This window comes from Argentina anserina, chromosome 6 (genome assembly GCF_933775445.1).
Source record: "Argentina anserina chromosome 6, drPotAnse1.1, whole genome shotgun sequence".
NCBI classification, from domain to species: Eukaryota; Viridiplantae; Streptophyta; class Magnoliopsida; order Rosales; family Rosaceae; genus Argentina; species Argentina anserina.
Window position 1 is genome coordinate 19,879,805 of NC_065877.1, and position 18,375 is coordinate 19,898,179.

General features: G+C 35.8%; 2 protein-coding genes across 3 annotated transcripts; one reads left to right on the plus strand and one right to left on the minus strand.

The window, feature by feature from the left end:
• Positions 1–11,907: 11,907 nt before the first annotated feature.
• On the plus strand, positions 11,908–13,284 carry LOC126799102 (DNA-directed RNA polymerase II subunit RPB7). The gene is made up of 2 exons (XM_050526224.1): positions 11,908–11,995; positions 12,543–13,284. Exon 2 carries the CDS (start codon positions 12,583–12,585, stop codon positions 13,111–13,113), a length of 531 nt encoding a protein of 176 aa, XP_050382181.1. The 5' UTR covers positions 11,908–11,995; positions 12,543–12,582; the 3' UTR covers positions 13,114–13,284.
• A 653-nt stretch (positions 13,285–13,937) lies between these two features.
• On the minus strand, positions 13,938–16,357 carry LOC126800987 (rac-like GTP-binding protein RAC2). 2 transcript variants are annotated; one of them, XM_050528419.1, is made up of 7 exons: positions 16,050–16,357; positions 15,873–15,960; positions 15,450–15,559; positions 15,290–15,353; positions 15,114–15,178; positions 14,932–14,997; positions 13,938–14,298 (listed from the first exon to the last, which is right to left on the minus strand). In XM_050528419.1, the coding sequence occupies exons 1-7, from the start codon at positions 16,146–16,148 to the stop codon at positions 14,245–14,247; spliced, it is 546 nt and encodes a 181-aa protein (XP_050384376.1). In that variant the 5' UTR covers positions 16,149–16,357; the 3' UTR covers positions 13,938–14,244. The 2 variants fall into 2 exon arrangements, with proteins under 2 accessions (XP_050384376.1, XP_050384375.1); XM_050528418.1 differs by having other exon boundaries at positions 13,938–14,343; positions 16,050–16,354.
• Positions 16,358–18,375: the final 2,018 nt, after the last annotated feature.

Genomic DNA, 18,375 nt, shown 5'->3' on the forward strand with positions numbered 1-18,375 from the left:
ATTTTTGACAAAAATATCCCATGGCTTGGAGTCCTGGGCTTTCTATCAAAGCATGCAAATTGCATTCAGCAACAACTATTACCTCCAGGTAAATAAGCCTTGGTACAATTAAGGTAAATAACAGAAAAAGTGATAACAACGTAAACTCTAAAGCCTGCAAATTCTTTACTTCTACTATTTCACTTGGACTCTTTCAGTACCATCTCGGAGAACCTTTACAAAATCACCTATGTTTCCTCTTATATCCAACAGAACAGTACAAAATCCTCGATACTTGCAGTATTTCGTAATAGCATTAGATTGATATGATCTAATCCACAGTTTCAATACCTTTCTGAGCTTTTTCTAGTTTTACTGTTGTCTTATTTCTGCAAAAGATAATTAGCTTATCAATTTGACCATGTCTGGGGGCATGGAGTACATGGAGAATCACTACTTGCTGATATAATTCGGAGCGGTTATTAGCAGAGGCTCCTTCTGATGTTGGAAGAGAGTTGCTCTCACCAAATATAGCGAACTAGATTAAATGCCCGCGCGTTGCTGCAGTTTTCTACGCTGGTGATTAAAGTATAAGAAACGTATGAGACATCAATGAAGGGAATAAATTATATTAAATTGCATTTAATACATATATTACATTTAAAATGGAGCCATTGCTAATTGATTATACAAAATGCTCTATTTGGATGTTCACTGCCACTAAACAAAAATGCACTGATAGATGTAGCTACATAGCTTACATAAGTTCAACAATAGTAATTTATATAGATATATATATATATATATATATAAACATAAACATATATAGTTCACATCTAGTTATTCCTTGCTCCAGTCAATTCCCTGTCATGTTGAATCGAAAGAAATACAACTCTTAGTTATGAGATGATGGCATGTTAAATTTTAAGTAGTTAAGTAGTCAAGTATGTGGATATATAAAAAGTAAATAGTTTTACCTTTCTAATTTCTTCTTCAATCCTGAGGCGGATAATGCCTTTGTACATGCATTAATTCCTCTCTCTTTTTTAGAGTTTTTTTCTGGTGTTGGCATGATTGGATGTTGTTCGGTTGCTGATCCTGAAATATGTTGGTCCTGGGAGGATGCGTGTCACTGTCAGTTCACCATATCGGTTAATTTTCAGCTGAAATGTATAGCTCTGACCGATGGTATTCTTAATTTCTTTGGGCAGAGTTTTTCTGTGCTTCATGGGATATTCTATTCACCAGCTCCTCACACGCACACCCAAAGAGTTGTTATGCTTGTTTCCCCATTAATGTAACCGTTTTCTCATCACATTTATCTTCAATAATCATGGACACCCGGTAACTGTGACAAATTTAAAATGAAGCTGAGATGAGCAATGATCAATGAAGTAAAAAGCATCTCAATCGGTTACAAAGAATGGATCATTTAGTTGTGGTTGTTGTGCTAATGATCATGTCATATACATATTGTTTTGAATGCTCATTTCGTTTCAAATATAGAATGCGGTAATGATATGGAATTGTATTTAATTGAGGAATTTAATAGAAGTATGATCTTACCATGGTACAGGTTTAAAATTAGTGGTATGGGTGACGCAACCAATTTCAACACCATAATTATTTTCCTTGAATACTTTGTTACAATTTGGTGATGAACAACCTTGGTACCACCAGCCATTATGGGTTGCATATCTACCAATTATAGCTTTGCAGTAGATTGCTTCACCCTATATTAATGAGATATTAATACAAAAATAGAACTAATTTAAGCTTTGTAGTAGAGCTTGTATAGTTTAAGCTGCATTTTAATTTTTTTTAAAGAGGATATTTTAAACTTTTTTAAAGTTTAAGCTGCAATAAAATTATTGAATATATTATTTTTTACCTGGTGAGAGTCTGGATTTAGTTCATACAGCTGGGACACTGTTTTAGTATTTTTTTTGTTTGGTCGGTCTGATGCTTCAGGTTCGACTATTATCACTCTATCTACAACTTCAGAAAACCTGCAACGATTTTTCAAGCGTTTGACATTAGTGTTATGAAAGGTAAGAGGTTGATGCATGATGAACACTGAGGAGGTTTACCTGGCTTTGTATTCTTGTTGCTCATCAATGTCTGGATTTAAAACAACACATGTGTGATCTTCGCCTGATGCTATGAGAACATCTGTGAATGATCAAGAGCGATCATTTATGTGTAATGGTTGGTTATAAAAGTGTTGCATTATTTTTTATGCAGGCCTTACATTTAAACATTGTTGCTTTCAGGCTGGTGATGACAACAAGCACTGGTTGTGGCATTTGTTCGATAGCTTTGGCATCAAAATTCTTTGCGATCTCACCCCATAGGGAGATCTTTACCTGTTCTTCTGTATTTGATACCGAAATAGTTAAATTCTATTTTATTTACAGATTAACTGGTCAAAACAACTAATGGTTATATGTATATAATGAGGTTTGTTAATGTTGTACCTCAGATTTTGAAGACATATATCGCGTACCCATTCCCATTTCTTTTTCCATGTCACATAAACTTCATATTCTCTTGTTATGGTTTTAATGCAACCATAAAGATCTTACATATAACAAAAAGAGAGCATTTTTAGTGTCATACATAAACATGCATTATATATTTCAGAAATGATATATATATATATATATTTCCAAAAATTGTGGACATACCTGCAAGAACTTTTGGTTCTTAAGCTGAGCAGCAAATTCATCAAATTGAAGAAGATGAAATCCATATCTTGGAGGTAAAGGGACTGTGTCGTTGATTGGCACAAATGTGCTGAATCTATTGAAGAGCAGTTGTACTTCATGATTCACTAATTTGATTCCCACATAATTATATTTTCTGCTCTTAAACTTGTAAATATCATAGATATGGTCTTCTTTCATTTTTTCAATCACAGAGTCACAGTTCTCCTCTTCAATAACACCTTCAATTCGATCTCCCTGCACTTGACCAAAAGTGTTCGCTCATCAATTAAATGATGATAAAAAGTAGTCCAAGTATATTTTAGTTTGTTGATTGTTAATCATGCAAAGTAATTTAACGTGTGATGTGTGAAGCTGGGAATATAGTTTAAGGCCTTCAGTAATTATTTTATAAACACACTGAAAGATGCAATTTGATAAACCAATAGTGAGCCCAAACAAAGAACCTAATTAATAGAATGTACTCAGTGTTCATGTAATTATATGCTGAAATGTATGTTTACAAACAATCCATATACATAAAGTATGTTAATTGAACTTCTAATATAATTAAATTTCATTACAATAGAAAGCATTGTCAATGTAATAGTAGCCAAATAACGATATAAGCTACTGATATAAGTTAGTAAAGTGGTAAGTTTCAAATTGATGTGAAAGTACTATTAAATTTTTATACTTAAATTAATGCAGAATATAATGAACTAATTTGAGACAAAGTTTCAAACAAAAATAGATATCTTAATGGAAATAATCAATATCACTTAAGATACATTCATGAGAAGGAGTACCATTTCGTCAATCAAGAGATAATGAAGACCATCATATACATCACTCATATGTGCTTTGGGTCTCCATATCCTCCCCACACGGACTCTAATCCTGTAATACATAGTGAATGGCCTTATGTTGCGAATGAGTGTTGGGTTTGTGTCTTCTGTCGCCTAAAAAGAAGCATATTAGTGAGTGAATGGATTTTGTTAGGATCAACTATTTACTATTACTAATGTCCACAAAATTTTCTGATTTTACCATAAGCAATTGTTCTAAACTTTGATCTAGAGATGGTTAGTTCCTTGCTTGCCAAATCTGAACCTGAAAATAATAGTAGGATGCATAAGTTATTTAAGAAGTACAATTACATAATGTAATATGCAGGATATCTAGGATTCTAATAGCAAACAAACAAAGTGGTTGATTCTCAAACGTAGATCACTGCAAATGACTGTAATAAGTAGTGATTGAGAAGAAATAGAAGTGAAAGTAATTAATAAAGAAGAAATGGAAAAAAGAAGATACTTAGTTCAGATGGTTGTGGATGTAGAGGCCAAACTCACCACAACGTTTTGGATAAGGATGACAATGACCTTTTCAGAGTTTTAGATATTTTATAAAGTAATGAGGCTGGACAGTTTAGCATGTGTCAATACTGTTTTGGATAAGTTTTCTTTAAGGGTCTATTACCTTCTTTAAAGGTCTATTACGTTCTAGAAGTATGATTAATTGACAATTAAGTATTTTTACATTTTTAATAATTGTTTGGAAGGAGATGTCATATACTATATGTATTATTATTTTAATTTATTTAATTCAAATAAAAGTATAGTTCATATTAAATGCTATAGATTTTGTAACACATCTTTATAAACTATGTTTTTTGTGTATTTATTTGATAATCCACCATTATTATTTATTAAGATTTTTAAGGCTATTTTTTGATGTAACTCTGGATAGTGCGACATATAATTGTCCATGTGTAAAAATAGGTTCATTGAGATATACACCGACTTGGTTTAATGATTGACCTTGACTCTTATTTATAGTCATCGCATAACATGGTCTAACAGGAAATTGACGTCATTTAAACAAAAATGGCCATTTATGTTCAGTTGCAGTTAAAACAATTCTTGGTATAAAAAACTTTTGTCCAATACTATTACCGGTTAAAATTCTTGCTTCAATTAATCTATCATATAATTTTGTCACAATCAATCTTGTGTCATTGCATAAGCCACAAATTTGATTAAGATTTCTTAATAACATTATGGGCATGCCGACTTTTAAAACTAATTTGTATGATGGTAATCCACTGAACTCAAGTTGATTTAAAAATTCGGTTGGGTACAAAAGATTAATGTTTTCATTGCAACCAAAATCTGCTGAGATTGAATCATAACTATAGTATGTAGTTTTATCACCAAGCAATAAATTTATGGCATAATTATTTATATCATGAACTGTTGAATTTCGTGGCGTAACAATTGTGTGTTCTATTAAATAATGAGTATTACTGTAGTAAGTAGCAAAATATGGATAAATGACTAAGAATATTGATTCTATAAGATCTGAATAAGAAGTTATTAACATATCTTCTGGAATTTTAATCCATGACACGTCTACGTCATCTGTATTTTGCATTGATTGCATGCGTCCTTCGCCAATCTGTAACATCCAATTTGCAAATTCAGAAATATTTTTTTCTCATTATCAGTTAAACCACTCTTTAATAATCGCATATTTTCTATTAAATTAAATATTTTAAATGATGACCATAGGTAAGACTTGTTTAACAAAGCTTCAATTAGGCCTCATCATGTAGCCCGCGGACCCGAAAAGCCCGCGGAGGCCCGCAAGCCCGACGGGCTTTTACCCGGCCCAGCCCGTGAGAAAGCCCGCCAAAGCCCGCTTCCGTGGGTAGAGGGCCGTGCTTAAATTAGAGGTGTGAAACCCGGCCCGGCCCGTGGGCCCAGCCCACCAAAAGCCCGTAAGGCCCGTGGGGCCCGGCCAGTAAAAGCCGGCCAAATAATAAAATATTATACATACATATTTTATTAGGTTTAGAATAAAACTACTGCATTATGAAGCAACTATATTAAGGAAACTTTTTGGGATCGATCGACACCAGTAGATGTGATCGGTATATATATTTAGTGACCCTGTAAAAATTTCATCCAATTCGGAACTCGTTTGACCGTCGAAATTTCCGGTAAACCGAAAACAACACTAATATGTCATAAGGGAAGACCCATTACCAAAATGCGAACACCAAAAGTCGTTTGCATATCTGAAATCACCTAATTTTTGTCACCGATTGTGTGTGGTCGCACCAAGGAAACCAATTTGGCAAAGCCCCGGTCAAAGAGGATTTTAATATGTCAAAACGCCTTTTTCTTTGTTAACCGTAGGTACGGACGGTCAAACAATATCCAAAACGGACGAAATTTTTACGGGTTCTCTAAATATATATACCGATCACATCTACTGGTGTCGATCGACCATATTTTGAACTAGAGTTATTGATCGCCGAAGCGTCAACTAATGTATCATACCCTTTATATTAGGTTTATATTAAAACTAACGCATTATGAAGCGACTATATGAAAGAAACTTGTCGGGATCAATCGACACCAGCCGATGTGATTGGTATATATATTTAGTGACCCTGTAAAAATTTCATTCAATTCGGACTTCGTTTGACCGTCAGAATTTTTAGTAAATCGAAAACACCACTATTATGCCCTAAGGGAGGACTTATTACAAATATGTGAATGCTGAAAGCCGTTTGTATATATGAAATCACCTAATTTTTTTTACCTATCGTGTGCGGTCGAACTGAAGAAATCTATTTGGGAAAGCCCCGGTCAATGAGGTTTAAATATGTTAAAACGCCTCTTTTTTAGTTGACCGTTGGTATGAACGGTCAAACCATGTCCAAAACGGATGAAATTTTTACAGGTTCCCTAAATATATATACCGATCACATCTACTGGTGTCGATCACCCATATTTTGAATTTGAGTTGTCGATCGCCGAAGTGTCCACTAATGTATTATAACCTTATATTAGGTTTATAATAAAACTATCACATTATGAAGCGACTATATGAAGGAAACTTCTCGGAATCGATCGACACCATCCGATGTGATCAATATATATATATATATATTTAATTATCATTTTAAAATTTCATGCAATTCGGATCTCGTTTAACCGTCGGAATTTCCGGTAAACCAAAAACAACACTAATATGCCCTAAGGGGGGACCAATTACCAAGATGCGAATGTGGAAATTTGTTTACATATTTGAAATCACCTAATTTTTGTTACCTATCGTGCGCGGTAGAACTGAAGAAATCTAGTTGGCAAAGCCCCGGTCAATGAGGTTTAAATATGTCAAAACGCCTTTTTTTAGTTGACCGTTGATACGAACGGTCAAACCATGTCCAAAACAGACGAAATTTTTACGGGTTCCCTAAATATATATACCGATCACATCTATTGGTGTCGATCGACCATATTTTGAATTTGAGTTGTCGATCGCCGAAGTGTCCACTAATGTTGAGAGCCACCAATCTTATCAGAAAAAGAGAGAAGTTCATTAAAATCACCCACCAAAAATCCAAGGAAAATTGTGTTTCTTAATCAGATCATCAAGAGAAGTCCAAAGTCCACTTCTAGAAGTGTTGCAGGGACTAGCATAAATCCCCGTCAAAAGCCAAGTATGAGAGCCATTCCAAGAGATCTTAGCTGAAATAGACTGAAAATTAGGATCAACAATATCAACAGTAATTTTGTTTCTATTCCACAAAAACCAAAGGCCACCAGAAAATTCATTAGCTTCCATAGCTTCAAAATTAATAAAGCCAAGAGAGAGTAAGCATTTCTTAGCACCAGAGAACTGGATTCGAAGTTCACAAACAATAAGCAAGTCTACCTTGTTCATCTTCACAAGATCCTAGATAGAAGACCTGAACTTTTCACCCCCAGCTCCTCGAGCATTCCAGAAGAGAATATGATCCATTAAAAATGATGAAATGGAGAAGAGAGGGAAAACCCAACTAGGAATCAATCATATCTTCCCCAGAGTGGGAAAGAATATCAGCAGCATTAGACAACTTGCTATTTTCAGCATAAATCTGGTCAACAATATTATCAGAACTCTACACTTTAGAAATCTCACTAGCATTAGTTAAAACATTCTCAGGAGGGCAATGACCAAAGAGAGCAGATATCTCATTACCAAAATTATCATATCGGAGCTTCTTAATAGCAGTTGGTTGCTTGGTGATCGATTCGATTACTCGAGATCAATATTAACCATGTAAGCATCGTTAGTAGTATAAAGCAATAGGGTATCGTTCACAAACCGGGGATCCAACCAGGGTAAAGAATCACAAACATTTAACAACGAATTCATAAGAGTTTAAAAGATTTGAGATATATTTCGGATCAAACAGAAATTAAACCTAAACTAATACATATATGTGATCAACCAACCAACACATAAACAATTACCAAACAAATCATATAAGAACAAAGGTAACGAAATCTACTCTCAATCATGTTCATGCCGTAAGTATCATAGTTCATCTTAAATTCGATCATGCATCAAATTTCTACTTGGTTCCTAATACATGGATATTATCGAGCTCAACTACTTGTCTTGCTACGAAATCTAACATACCAATTCATCATGCAATTACGTATCACAAAGAGAAATCAACATGTTTAAAGCACCTATCCAATGTCGAACTTAAGATCATAATCGGTGGAGGAACAAAGGGGACAAACAATTAATCAACTACTTGTATCAAAATTGTTTTTAACTTTGAATGATTATAATATGTGACATCAACTACTTGTCTTAATCACACATGTAATATAAGAACACACCGAAAATTAATTAAGAACATAAATAAACAAAAACTCATGGCATAAAACCTAAAATTATTGAATTAAAATCGAAAACCTTAATTCATCATGTCATTCAAAAGTTACAAATATCTCATAGATAAGAATAAAAATAACTTTAACAAAACCTAAACATAAATCATCCAAGAACAAGAACATAAAAATCCGAAAACTAAACATGAAGATCATAGAGTTACACTTTATAATTCTCCTCCCAAGGTTCCTTACAGAGGTAGCATGAGATCTTCAAGAGTATGGTATCCTAGGCTCCCAAGTTTTGAACAGAAAATATGGTGAATGGTGGTGAATTTGAATTCTATGGTTCTTGGTGAATGAAAGTGTTTGGGCAGAGATTTGGTTATACTTGTGTGCAAGGTTGATGATCTTTTTTTGTGAAAATGAGGGGCTATATATAGAGGAAGAAACCCAAGGGATGCTGGCCACAAAGTCCACAAAGTTGAAACCAAATTGGTTGAGGTTTCCTAGATTTTCTCAATTCGGCAGATTTGACCTTTGTGCCTTGTTCTGGCCATAACTCTCTCTAGAAAATAGATATTGAGGTGATTCCAACTGGAATTTTCAACTAGACTTCCGTAGCTTTCCATCCATATATCATGCATTTTCTGAGTCATTGTTGAGTTGTCCAGGGGAGCCCGTCAAAGTTGGATGATATGCACTGCCATAATTCTGATTTCTATAAAGATTGGACATTAATTGCATATATTCTTCCTCATTTAATGCTGATTTGTTTTGCACACATTTCTTCCTTTGAATTAAGGAGGCAAAAAAAGTCTTAATTGTTGCAGCCATGTTTGATTTTTCTTACCTCTCCTCATTTAATTTGATGCATGTCTTCTTTGACTTTCTTACCTCTCTCATTAAATTTGCCGCATGCCTTCTTTGACATTCTTTAGTGCAGGAATTTATAGAGATTCTGATATATATTTGTGCTATATATATAGGAGAAACAAGGTCCCAAGTTTCCCTCGTAGCCCTTGGATCAAAAAGCAAATTAATGGCTGAGATAATTCCGCGGAGCTCACTGGAACTCCGAGTAATGATTCGGACATATCACTCTGTAGGAATAAGATATTGATTGGAATGATTTGATTCCAAATCCTACAGAAACTAGACTCACACATATTTCTATCCATATAAGGTACGTCTTCTAACTCGATCGAAGCTATCCAAGGAACATCGTTGAAGTTGGACTACGAATCTTGACAGCATTTTGATTCTTGCATGAATTGGGCTTTTAAGTGTATCTTCTTCTCTTTTCTTGTGGAACTAGGATTTCTTTTCTTTTCCAACATGGATTTGTATTTCCTAATAATAATAAGTACGTTAGAAACAAAGAAATAGGAAATGAATCCTACTCGAATAAGGAATCATATCTCAACAAGGATTCTTTACACTTAGCACGATTTTATCATCAATTCACTCATCATCGATATAAGCCATATCTAGACACTTATTTATACAAAAGAAATTAAAACATACTAAATAAGAGGTAACAAAGAGTAAAAATATGACATAAACGCATTAAGAACGTCAAACTTTGTGCTCCTATCACTTGGTAATAGTAGTTGAGAAATTTTTATTCTTCGTCTGATAAAACTTCACCATTTTAGTACCACTAGCACTAGCAACATTAGAGACATCTTCCATAGGAATACAAATACCTTTAGATAAGTTAGCAGAGAGAGGGTTACCTTTAGCATCCTTGGAGGTAGAACATGCCTTATTCTTAGTAGGGGAGGTCTTATTATGAAGCTTCACTTTGTCTTGGAAATTATTCCATAGTTTCACAATAGGAGGAACATCAGATATATTAGCATTGTCTACAGAGGTCTCAGGCTCAACATGAGCATTATCTTCCTCAACATGAAGCACAAAGAACCTATAGCCCTTATTGGAGTTTTTCTTTCCATTGACACTCTCATTACTTTTCTTTTTATTTCTGTAATTCATTAACATCCAAGAACCCATGTCCTCTTTAATCACTGAATTCTGAGCACAAGGATTAGACAAACTAAGGACTGGGCATTCCTTCTCTTTTGTATCCATTACATTAGCAGTATTGACATCATAATTAGACTCATCAGCATCTGTAGGGCAAGGAATATGAACCACAGAGGGGCATTTATCCTTGGCATGCCCATAACAACCGCACTCAAAGCATATTAGGGAGATACCTTCATAAATGACATTGTAGGCAATTAATTCTACTTCCACAAAAAGTTTTAATGGTTTGTTAAGATCAATTTCAACACAAACTCTTGCAAACTGACCTCTAGGCTTGGCTGATGGTAATTGGGTCAACCCTAACAACATCCCCTAAGATTTTCCCAATCCTATTAACTGTGTAATTTTGGAAATATTTCACAGGAAAACCACAAATTCTAACCCACAGAGCCATCTTACCAATCACTTCCTTCATAGGATCAAACTTTGGTTTCCAGTGCCTAACAGTTAAAGTTTGATCAGCTAAAATCCAAGGGCCATTGCACAAGACATAGTTCATATCATCTTCCAAATTAAACTTAACAATAAAGAAACCATTAGGTAAATTAATTAGCTGTCATCCACCCTTAACTTGTCATTTACGTCTAAGACCTCTAAGCATGAAATCAAAGGAGTTTGTAGAATTTGGCTTACCCATCAACTTGATCACTATTGCACAACATCATTCATAGTCAAGTTTGTTGTGTACTTTAGCCGAAAACGAAACACTTTGACCATGAACCCCTTGGGTGTATGAGCAATCTTCCTCACAGAAAATGAACTCTTCAGTCATGGTCTTGCTGAAACGATCGACTGGGTTTTTCAGTTTGCTTGCATAGCTCGAGCCCATAGAGGGATGAGGAGGATTGGTTACAGATGAATCAAGCTCTTCCACCCGCAGAGCCTCCATATCAGAAGCCATATCCCCACCACACTTAGAACATTTTCGCTGCAAACTAATAGAGGCCATACATCCGCCACTTCGACCAGGAAGGGTGGAGAAAGTGAAGATTGGAGACGACGCCACCAGCTCTTCGGAAAAATCCTTATTGAGAGACATAGTTAAGCAGAATACAGAAATTGTGTGATCAAACCGATTCAGGTAGGCTTCCAGTTGACTCAAGGCTCATCAAGCCGCACCCGAAGCCTTCAAATTCCCAAATGGCAGAAGGCTTTCCTTCAGCAAATTGAATGAGCAGAAGCTACCAAATTGAAGACAGGCTATCAATCGAACCCAAGAATCTTACTTACTGATTCAAAGTCCCACACTAAACATCATAAATGAAACTAGCCGATCCTTTGCTACTGATCCGCCGGAGAACCAGAGAGCAAATCGAGACTGAGAGCACAAAGAGAATCTTTCGCCTTACTATGTCCGTGGGGCTCAATGTGCCAAACCCGATGCGAGATTTGATCGAAATTTACCGAGTTCTTTTGTAATTTTAGAAAAAATAATAATGAATATACGGACACGTGGCTCTTTCCTCTATGTCGGCTTCTTCTATACACATAATACACGGTCCCTTTTATAAACCTACACCTTAAAACGAGAGAGATCTCGAGTAGTCTCCTTTCTTCTCCAGCGTCTCTGGTGTTTGGGTAAGTCTCAAACCTCTCTGCCTTCTCATCCTCTTCACGATTTCTTCTTCTATTTCTCTTTTAATTCAAATCGGAGCGATCGAATTTGTTCTCTGCGTATAGATATCTTTCGCTGTTCCTGTGAATTGGGATAGCTAGGGTTTCCTTTATTCAACAGCAGCCACAGCCCACAGGGACAAAGATTCATAGGGATTTTATAATTTTGTTTTGGTTATTTATACCCTTTACACTTGTTGAATTGATGTTCGGAGCAACTTCAATAACTTATTATCGGCCAGTTTCTCAGTTTTAAGCTGTATGTCGTGCGCATATTTGTTGACAACAATCGTTAAAGCATCTCGATCAATCTGTTTACTAAAAGTTATGTACATCAATGTGTTCTTTAATGTAGTTAGTTATATCATCTGCTATTCTATTCTGTTTCAGTTAGTTATTTTCATGTTCGAAACAAGTTCGATTCACTAAATATCGAGCAGATTCTGGGGTTTAAGCTGTTCAAGACAACCGCGGAAGCATATTCTTAAATGTGTTTCTTTGTTTCATTCAGGTGCTTTGGAATCGCGACCACAAAAAAAAAAGAAAGAAAGATGTTTTTCCATATTGTCTTGGAGAGGAACATGCAGCTTCATCCTCGCCACTTTGGTCGCAATCTCCGGGACAATCTGGTGGCCAAGCTCATGAAAGATGTTGAAGGAACTTGCAGTGGCCAACATGGGTTTGTGGTTGCCATAACGGCGATTGAGAACATTGGCAAAGGGCTGATTCGGGATGGTACAGGCTTTGTTTCTTTTCCAGTCAAGTATCAGTGTGTTGTGTTCAGACCGTTTAAAGGAGAGATCTTAGAAGCTGTGGTTACAATGGTGAACAAGATGGGGTTTTTCGCTGAGGCTGGTCCGGTACAAATCTTTGTTTCTAACCATTTGATACCGGATGACATGGAGTTTCAGTCGGGCGATATGCCAAACTATACAACATCAGACGGCTCTGTTAAGATACAGAAAGATAGTGAAGTGCGGTTGAAGATAATTGGAACCCGAGTTGATGCCACAGAAATTTTCTGCATTGGTACCATCAAGGATGACTTCTTGGGTGTCATTAACGATCCTGCGAGTGTCTAGGATCTAGTATTGATACACTTGCAAATGTAATGTAGTGAATGATCACCATGTGGAACTTATTAAGAGTGAGAGTTAGCAAGCCAACTATTGACATTAAGTCCAGTTTGTAATGGTTATGATGATCAGATACTTCTTGAACATTTGGTGATAATTTGATGGATACTTCTTGAACATTTGGTCATAATTTGATGAATCGGGATATTTTGGTAAGTTGTCTTGGAGAGTAGTTCAGAACTAATTGAAAGGACTACGATGAGCAACATTGACTACTGATGTTCGACGAAGTAAATCCGCTTTACTGTTTCTCTCTGTCATAGATAAAACTTATATGCTGGTAACCACTAACGTACCAGTGTAGAGTTTTAATTTAGGAGAACTGACAATCATAGTGTTCCATGTTGTTTTACATTTAACATCAGAAAGCTCTCTCTTAAGCATACAAAAGAGCTTTTCTAATGAGTAACCATATGCTTCATTTTTAAAAATACTACAGTATAGGTGATAACTGAATCTGTCCTCAGATATGATTCACTTCTAATATAATTTGGCCTTAATCCTCATGTTTGAAGTGTTTCTGCTGTAAATGCTATTACTTTGTTGTCTTGTGCATATAGCCAGAGACAACCATGGAAGGAATCACCCAACTGACAACTGCTTCTCTTTCTGCGACGCATTATATGGAAATTATCTTCAGCATTAAATTGATCATTTGCATTTTTATCAAAGCTTGGATGGAGTTGATGGTAGATTATATGAAATACAAACTACAGGAACAAAAAAAGAGTATTAATTTTGGGACATGTTTCCTTCGATGATCCAATTATCATTTTAACAATTGACTTGCTGCATATCAGCTTCAATTTTATTTCCATTTTGACAAAGATTGAACTGCCTGGCTATCTTGCTTTTGTTGACCGCAAAAATTACAATAAAGAAATCTAGCATACTTGCCTTTATATTCCATAACAAGCATGGAACAGGAATATACTAATATTACAATATATGGAAAAATATATCAGCAGAATATGGGTAGCAACAATTGCCAGAAGTATTGGCATCATTAATAAGATTGAAGACTTGGAAGAAGTATTGTACGTAGACTGTTACGAGAGACAGGAGCTACAAGAACATCTAGAGAAACACACACAGCCTAGCCTTCCGTCTCCTTCTCTTCGGTTTAGGAGGCTGCAAAACAACTTTGATGGCAGCATCAAACACCGCTTTCACATTCTAGAATTTCAAGCACAGAACAAAAAATTAGATTAGGCACTGATGTGTGCATACTTCTAGTAATGTATCAAGAAAATGTACAAACTACACCCCTGAATAGGAGACAGTGAAGTAATTTGAGATTTTTCGTCAAAGTTATGCGACAGAAAAGAAATATTCGTATACAATTGATAAATCCAATGGGTTCCACTCAGTATACGTGATTAGTTACATATTTACATGTATTGGCTGAGGTGTCACAGGAAGCAAAAGATATTTTATTTGTTATGAATCTTGAGTAACTATTAGTAACAGAAAAATGATTATTTGAATCATCATTAATGTTATGCAGAAGAAGACTCCCTTGGCTGTTTGAATGATCTTTGCTACCAAAAGAATACACATGTGATTCCTAGGACCTGTGTTTGTGTACATACTGCTGATGGGGACTTTGATATCACAGCTATGTTGAAAGTAATAAAGATGTGAAAGTTGCGGTTCTCATATCTACTCAATTTTTTTTAATGAAGACTGGCAAAGGTTCATTATAAGTTAGCTGTAATTAGAATTTTATCTTCATTATAACCATTAGGGAATTTACTGAATTACCTGTTGACTCTTGGAGCTGCACTCAATATAAACTGCAGCACCAATTGTCTTCTTCAGTTCCTCACCCTGCTCAAAATTGGGTGTTGTTACTACGTTGATGTATTTATATCAATTAATGAAACAAGACAAAGACGATAGAATATCGCCTCCTACATAAAGTTTTGTATATATTAAGGACTTGCCTGTGCAGTTGCTATTGGTGTAGCACCAGGATGATCAATCAAATACTGTCTGTCATCGCGCAAATCTGCAGCCAGTACAACCACATATGATTACACATTGAATTGGCAGGACTAGTAAACATGCATACAGCTTCTTTATCATCCAAGCTTATTCCTGTAGTATAAACAGAACATACCTAGCTTTGTTCCCACAAGTACTATTGGGACTGTTGGGGCATAATGCCGCAACTCAGGTATCCACTGCAAATAGAAAAACACAAATGTATAATTAGATCCAGACAGCTTATAGTACAAAAGAGAATCAAGAATTGAAAATGGTACTTGAAAAAAAAAAACCTTCTTGGCAATGTTTTCATAGCTGGCTTTACTGATTAGAGAGAAGGCCAACAAGAACACATCGGCACCTCTATAGCTAAGAGGCCTCAGCCGATTGTAATCTTCTTGTCCTGAATCCACCAGACCAGATTAAGTTTTTTGCATATTGTACACATGTGAAGATTCATGGTAGTTGTTCTAACATCAATTCAAACCAATTTTTTTTGTTTTACAAAATTCACCGACTTGATCATTCAGACAGAAAGTGAAACATTATGGCAGAGAGATTTTCAAAAGAACATCATCCTAGGAATAACCCAATATAAGTTATGCACACTTAGCTTCTATTTATTTTGTGTTATGTAGAACGTTAAGTTCAAAGAACATCTTCACAATGGTAAAATAGCAGATTAAACCAAGCACCCACATAAAGCAATTACTTACCTGCAGTATCCCACAATCCAAGGTTAACTGTGCTTCCATCCACCACCACATTAGCACTGAAGTTGTCGAACACTGTAGGCACATAATCCTATAACAAAATTTGGAAAAAAGAAGAAAATCAAGGTCATAATCTAATGAAAAACAAACTGAACTGATTATGATCACCATGAATCTTACAGTAGGGAAGGTATTGCTGGTATAAGAGATCAGCATGCAAGTTTTCCCTACAGCTCCGTCCCCAACAGTGACACACTTGATGAATCTTGCTGTGCTCATCTTCCTCTGCAGCTTTGCTTACTTTTGCTTCCACCCTCTTAGCCAACTAAGCTCCTCTGCTCATTCCATGACCTGGTTCGACCCCAATTCACCTCTGCCTCTCTAAGCTTTGGTTTTCTACTGAAATGAGAGCCAAGACAGAGAAATAGGAGGAGCTAGAAATGGTGGGTGAGTTTGAAAATGTTTGAATAGAAATGGGGGGCGAGTTGGAATTTAATTAAAAAGATGAGGGCCAGAACAAGACACCCACTTTAGCTTTTGGTGCTTTATTCTTGAGCTACTATGATTGCCAATTGCTTTCTGTTTCTTTAAGGGGAAGGCCAGAGAGAGAAGACCATGGTCACCAAGGAGGTGTTGGAGTTTGGTGCTAGTGTGTTAGTTGGTTATAAGTGTGGGACAAGGGAGGGTTTAATCATGAGTCTTTGAGAAAATCAAACCTTGCTTAACTTAGTTCCGGATCGGTTTCAAAATAATGATTTTTCCTTTAATCGGAACTAAAAAAGAAAAAACGGTCCGGATTTAATACAATTTATTTCTGAAACCAGAAGGAACCATAACCGTAAATATCGGGTTGGTTTTTAGGTTTTTAAAGTTCCAAAAATTCACTGTAATATATATTTATCTTTAAGCCTTAAATAATAACAATATAAAATAACAACTTCAAAATTCAAATACAGAAAATCAATAACATTTCTAATATAATTACCTAATGATCAACAACTAACATACTCAATTATTTCAAAAAGAGAGAGAGAGAGAGAGAGAATGCAAATCTATGACAATTTGAATTTTATAGAGTAACAAAATAATAGAGGAAGTGAGCCAGAGGAACTGAGGAAGTGAGGGCGTAAGGCAAAAATAGAGTTTTTTAGTTTATATGATTAGTAGGAGTCTAAGAAGTAAACACGGAAATTGATGAGGGATGCGACGATAAAAGATATTTCTTTTATGAGTTTTTCTTATATAGACGGTTCCAAAATCATTTTCAAAAATAGGAATTGGAATCGAATCGATTGTTTCGGTGCGGTTCCTCTAGAGTTAGTATTTATTTTTAGAATCAATGCGAATCGACCATTACGGTGTAGTTCCGATGGTTCTAAACGATTCTCGAGTCTAAAGTCCCGTGCCTAGCTTAACTTAACCTAAGTACTCAACTACTCATAATCGAATGCGTGTAAAAGGTATTGTCTTCCATCGTAAAATGGGGTTCAAACATAGATCATACAAGTTATTTTGTAATATCTAGTTCTTTCAACTTGCACTTGGCCAGTAGCCTACGTGAATTTCATCATTCTCGCTTTGCAGTATATCCTGGAGGTACTAAAATGTTTCACAATCTGCGTAGACAATATTGGTGGAGTGGAATGAAGCGGATATAGCAGAGTTTATAGTTTATAGCAAAATGTCGCACCTTTGAACAAATGACGGTGGAGCATAAGAGTCAGTTGAATTACTTAAACCCTATGTAGCACGGACACGGACACGAGTGTCCGTATTGGACACGATTCGATACGTAGACACGGCATATAAAATTTTTTTTGGACACGGACACGTGGTGGACACGTCAATTAAAATTATTTTAATATATATATATATTTATTAAAAAAATAATTTAAAAATTTGAAAGTATTTAGATGTGTATATATATTAAAGTGTGCATAAATATAACAAAAACTGAATCTGTTGGAATGGTTGAGGATTTGTTGGATCATTTGGATGACCAAGGTTCGAATCCCACCACAAGCATTTTTATTTTTATCATGAGTTTCTCTCCTTATATATATTAAAGTGTGCATAAATATAACAAAAACTGAATCTGTTGGAATGGTTGAGGAGTTGTTGGGTGTCTTGGATGACCAAGGTTCGATTCTCACCATAAGCACTTTCAATTTTATTATGAGTTGGTGCGTGTCCGCGTGTCCAATTCGGACACTCGCGTGTCCGATTCCGACACTCGCGTGTCCGAGCCGTGTCCAAATTGAGTTCGCGTGTCCGAGCGTGTCCAAGCGTGTCCGAGCGTGTCCGTGTCCGTGTCCGTGTCGGACACGCAATACGGACCCTTGGCCGCGTGTCCGTGCTTCATAGCTTAAACCTCTCCCAGTATTGGAGTGGAAGTGGGACTGTGGGAGCATGTCATTATGGAATTTGGTTCTAGATTATCGGATTAGTTTATGGACATGATTATGTTTGGGTAATCGTAGTCCGATTAACAAAATCTGCCTAAATT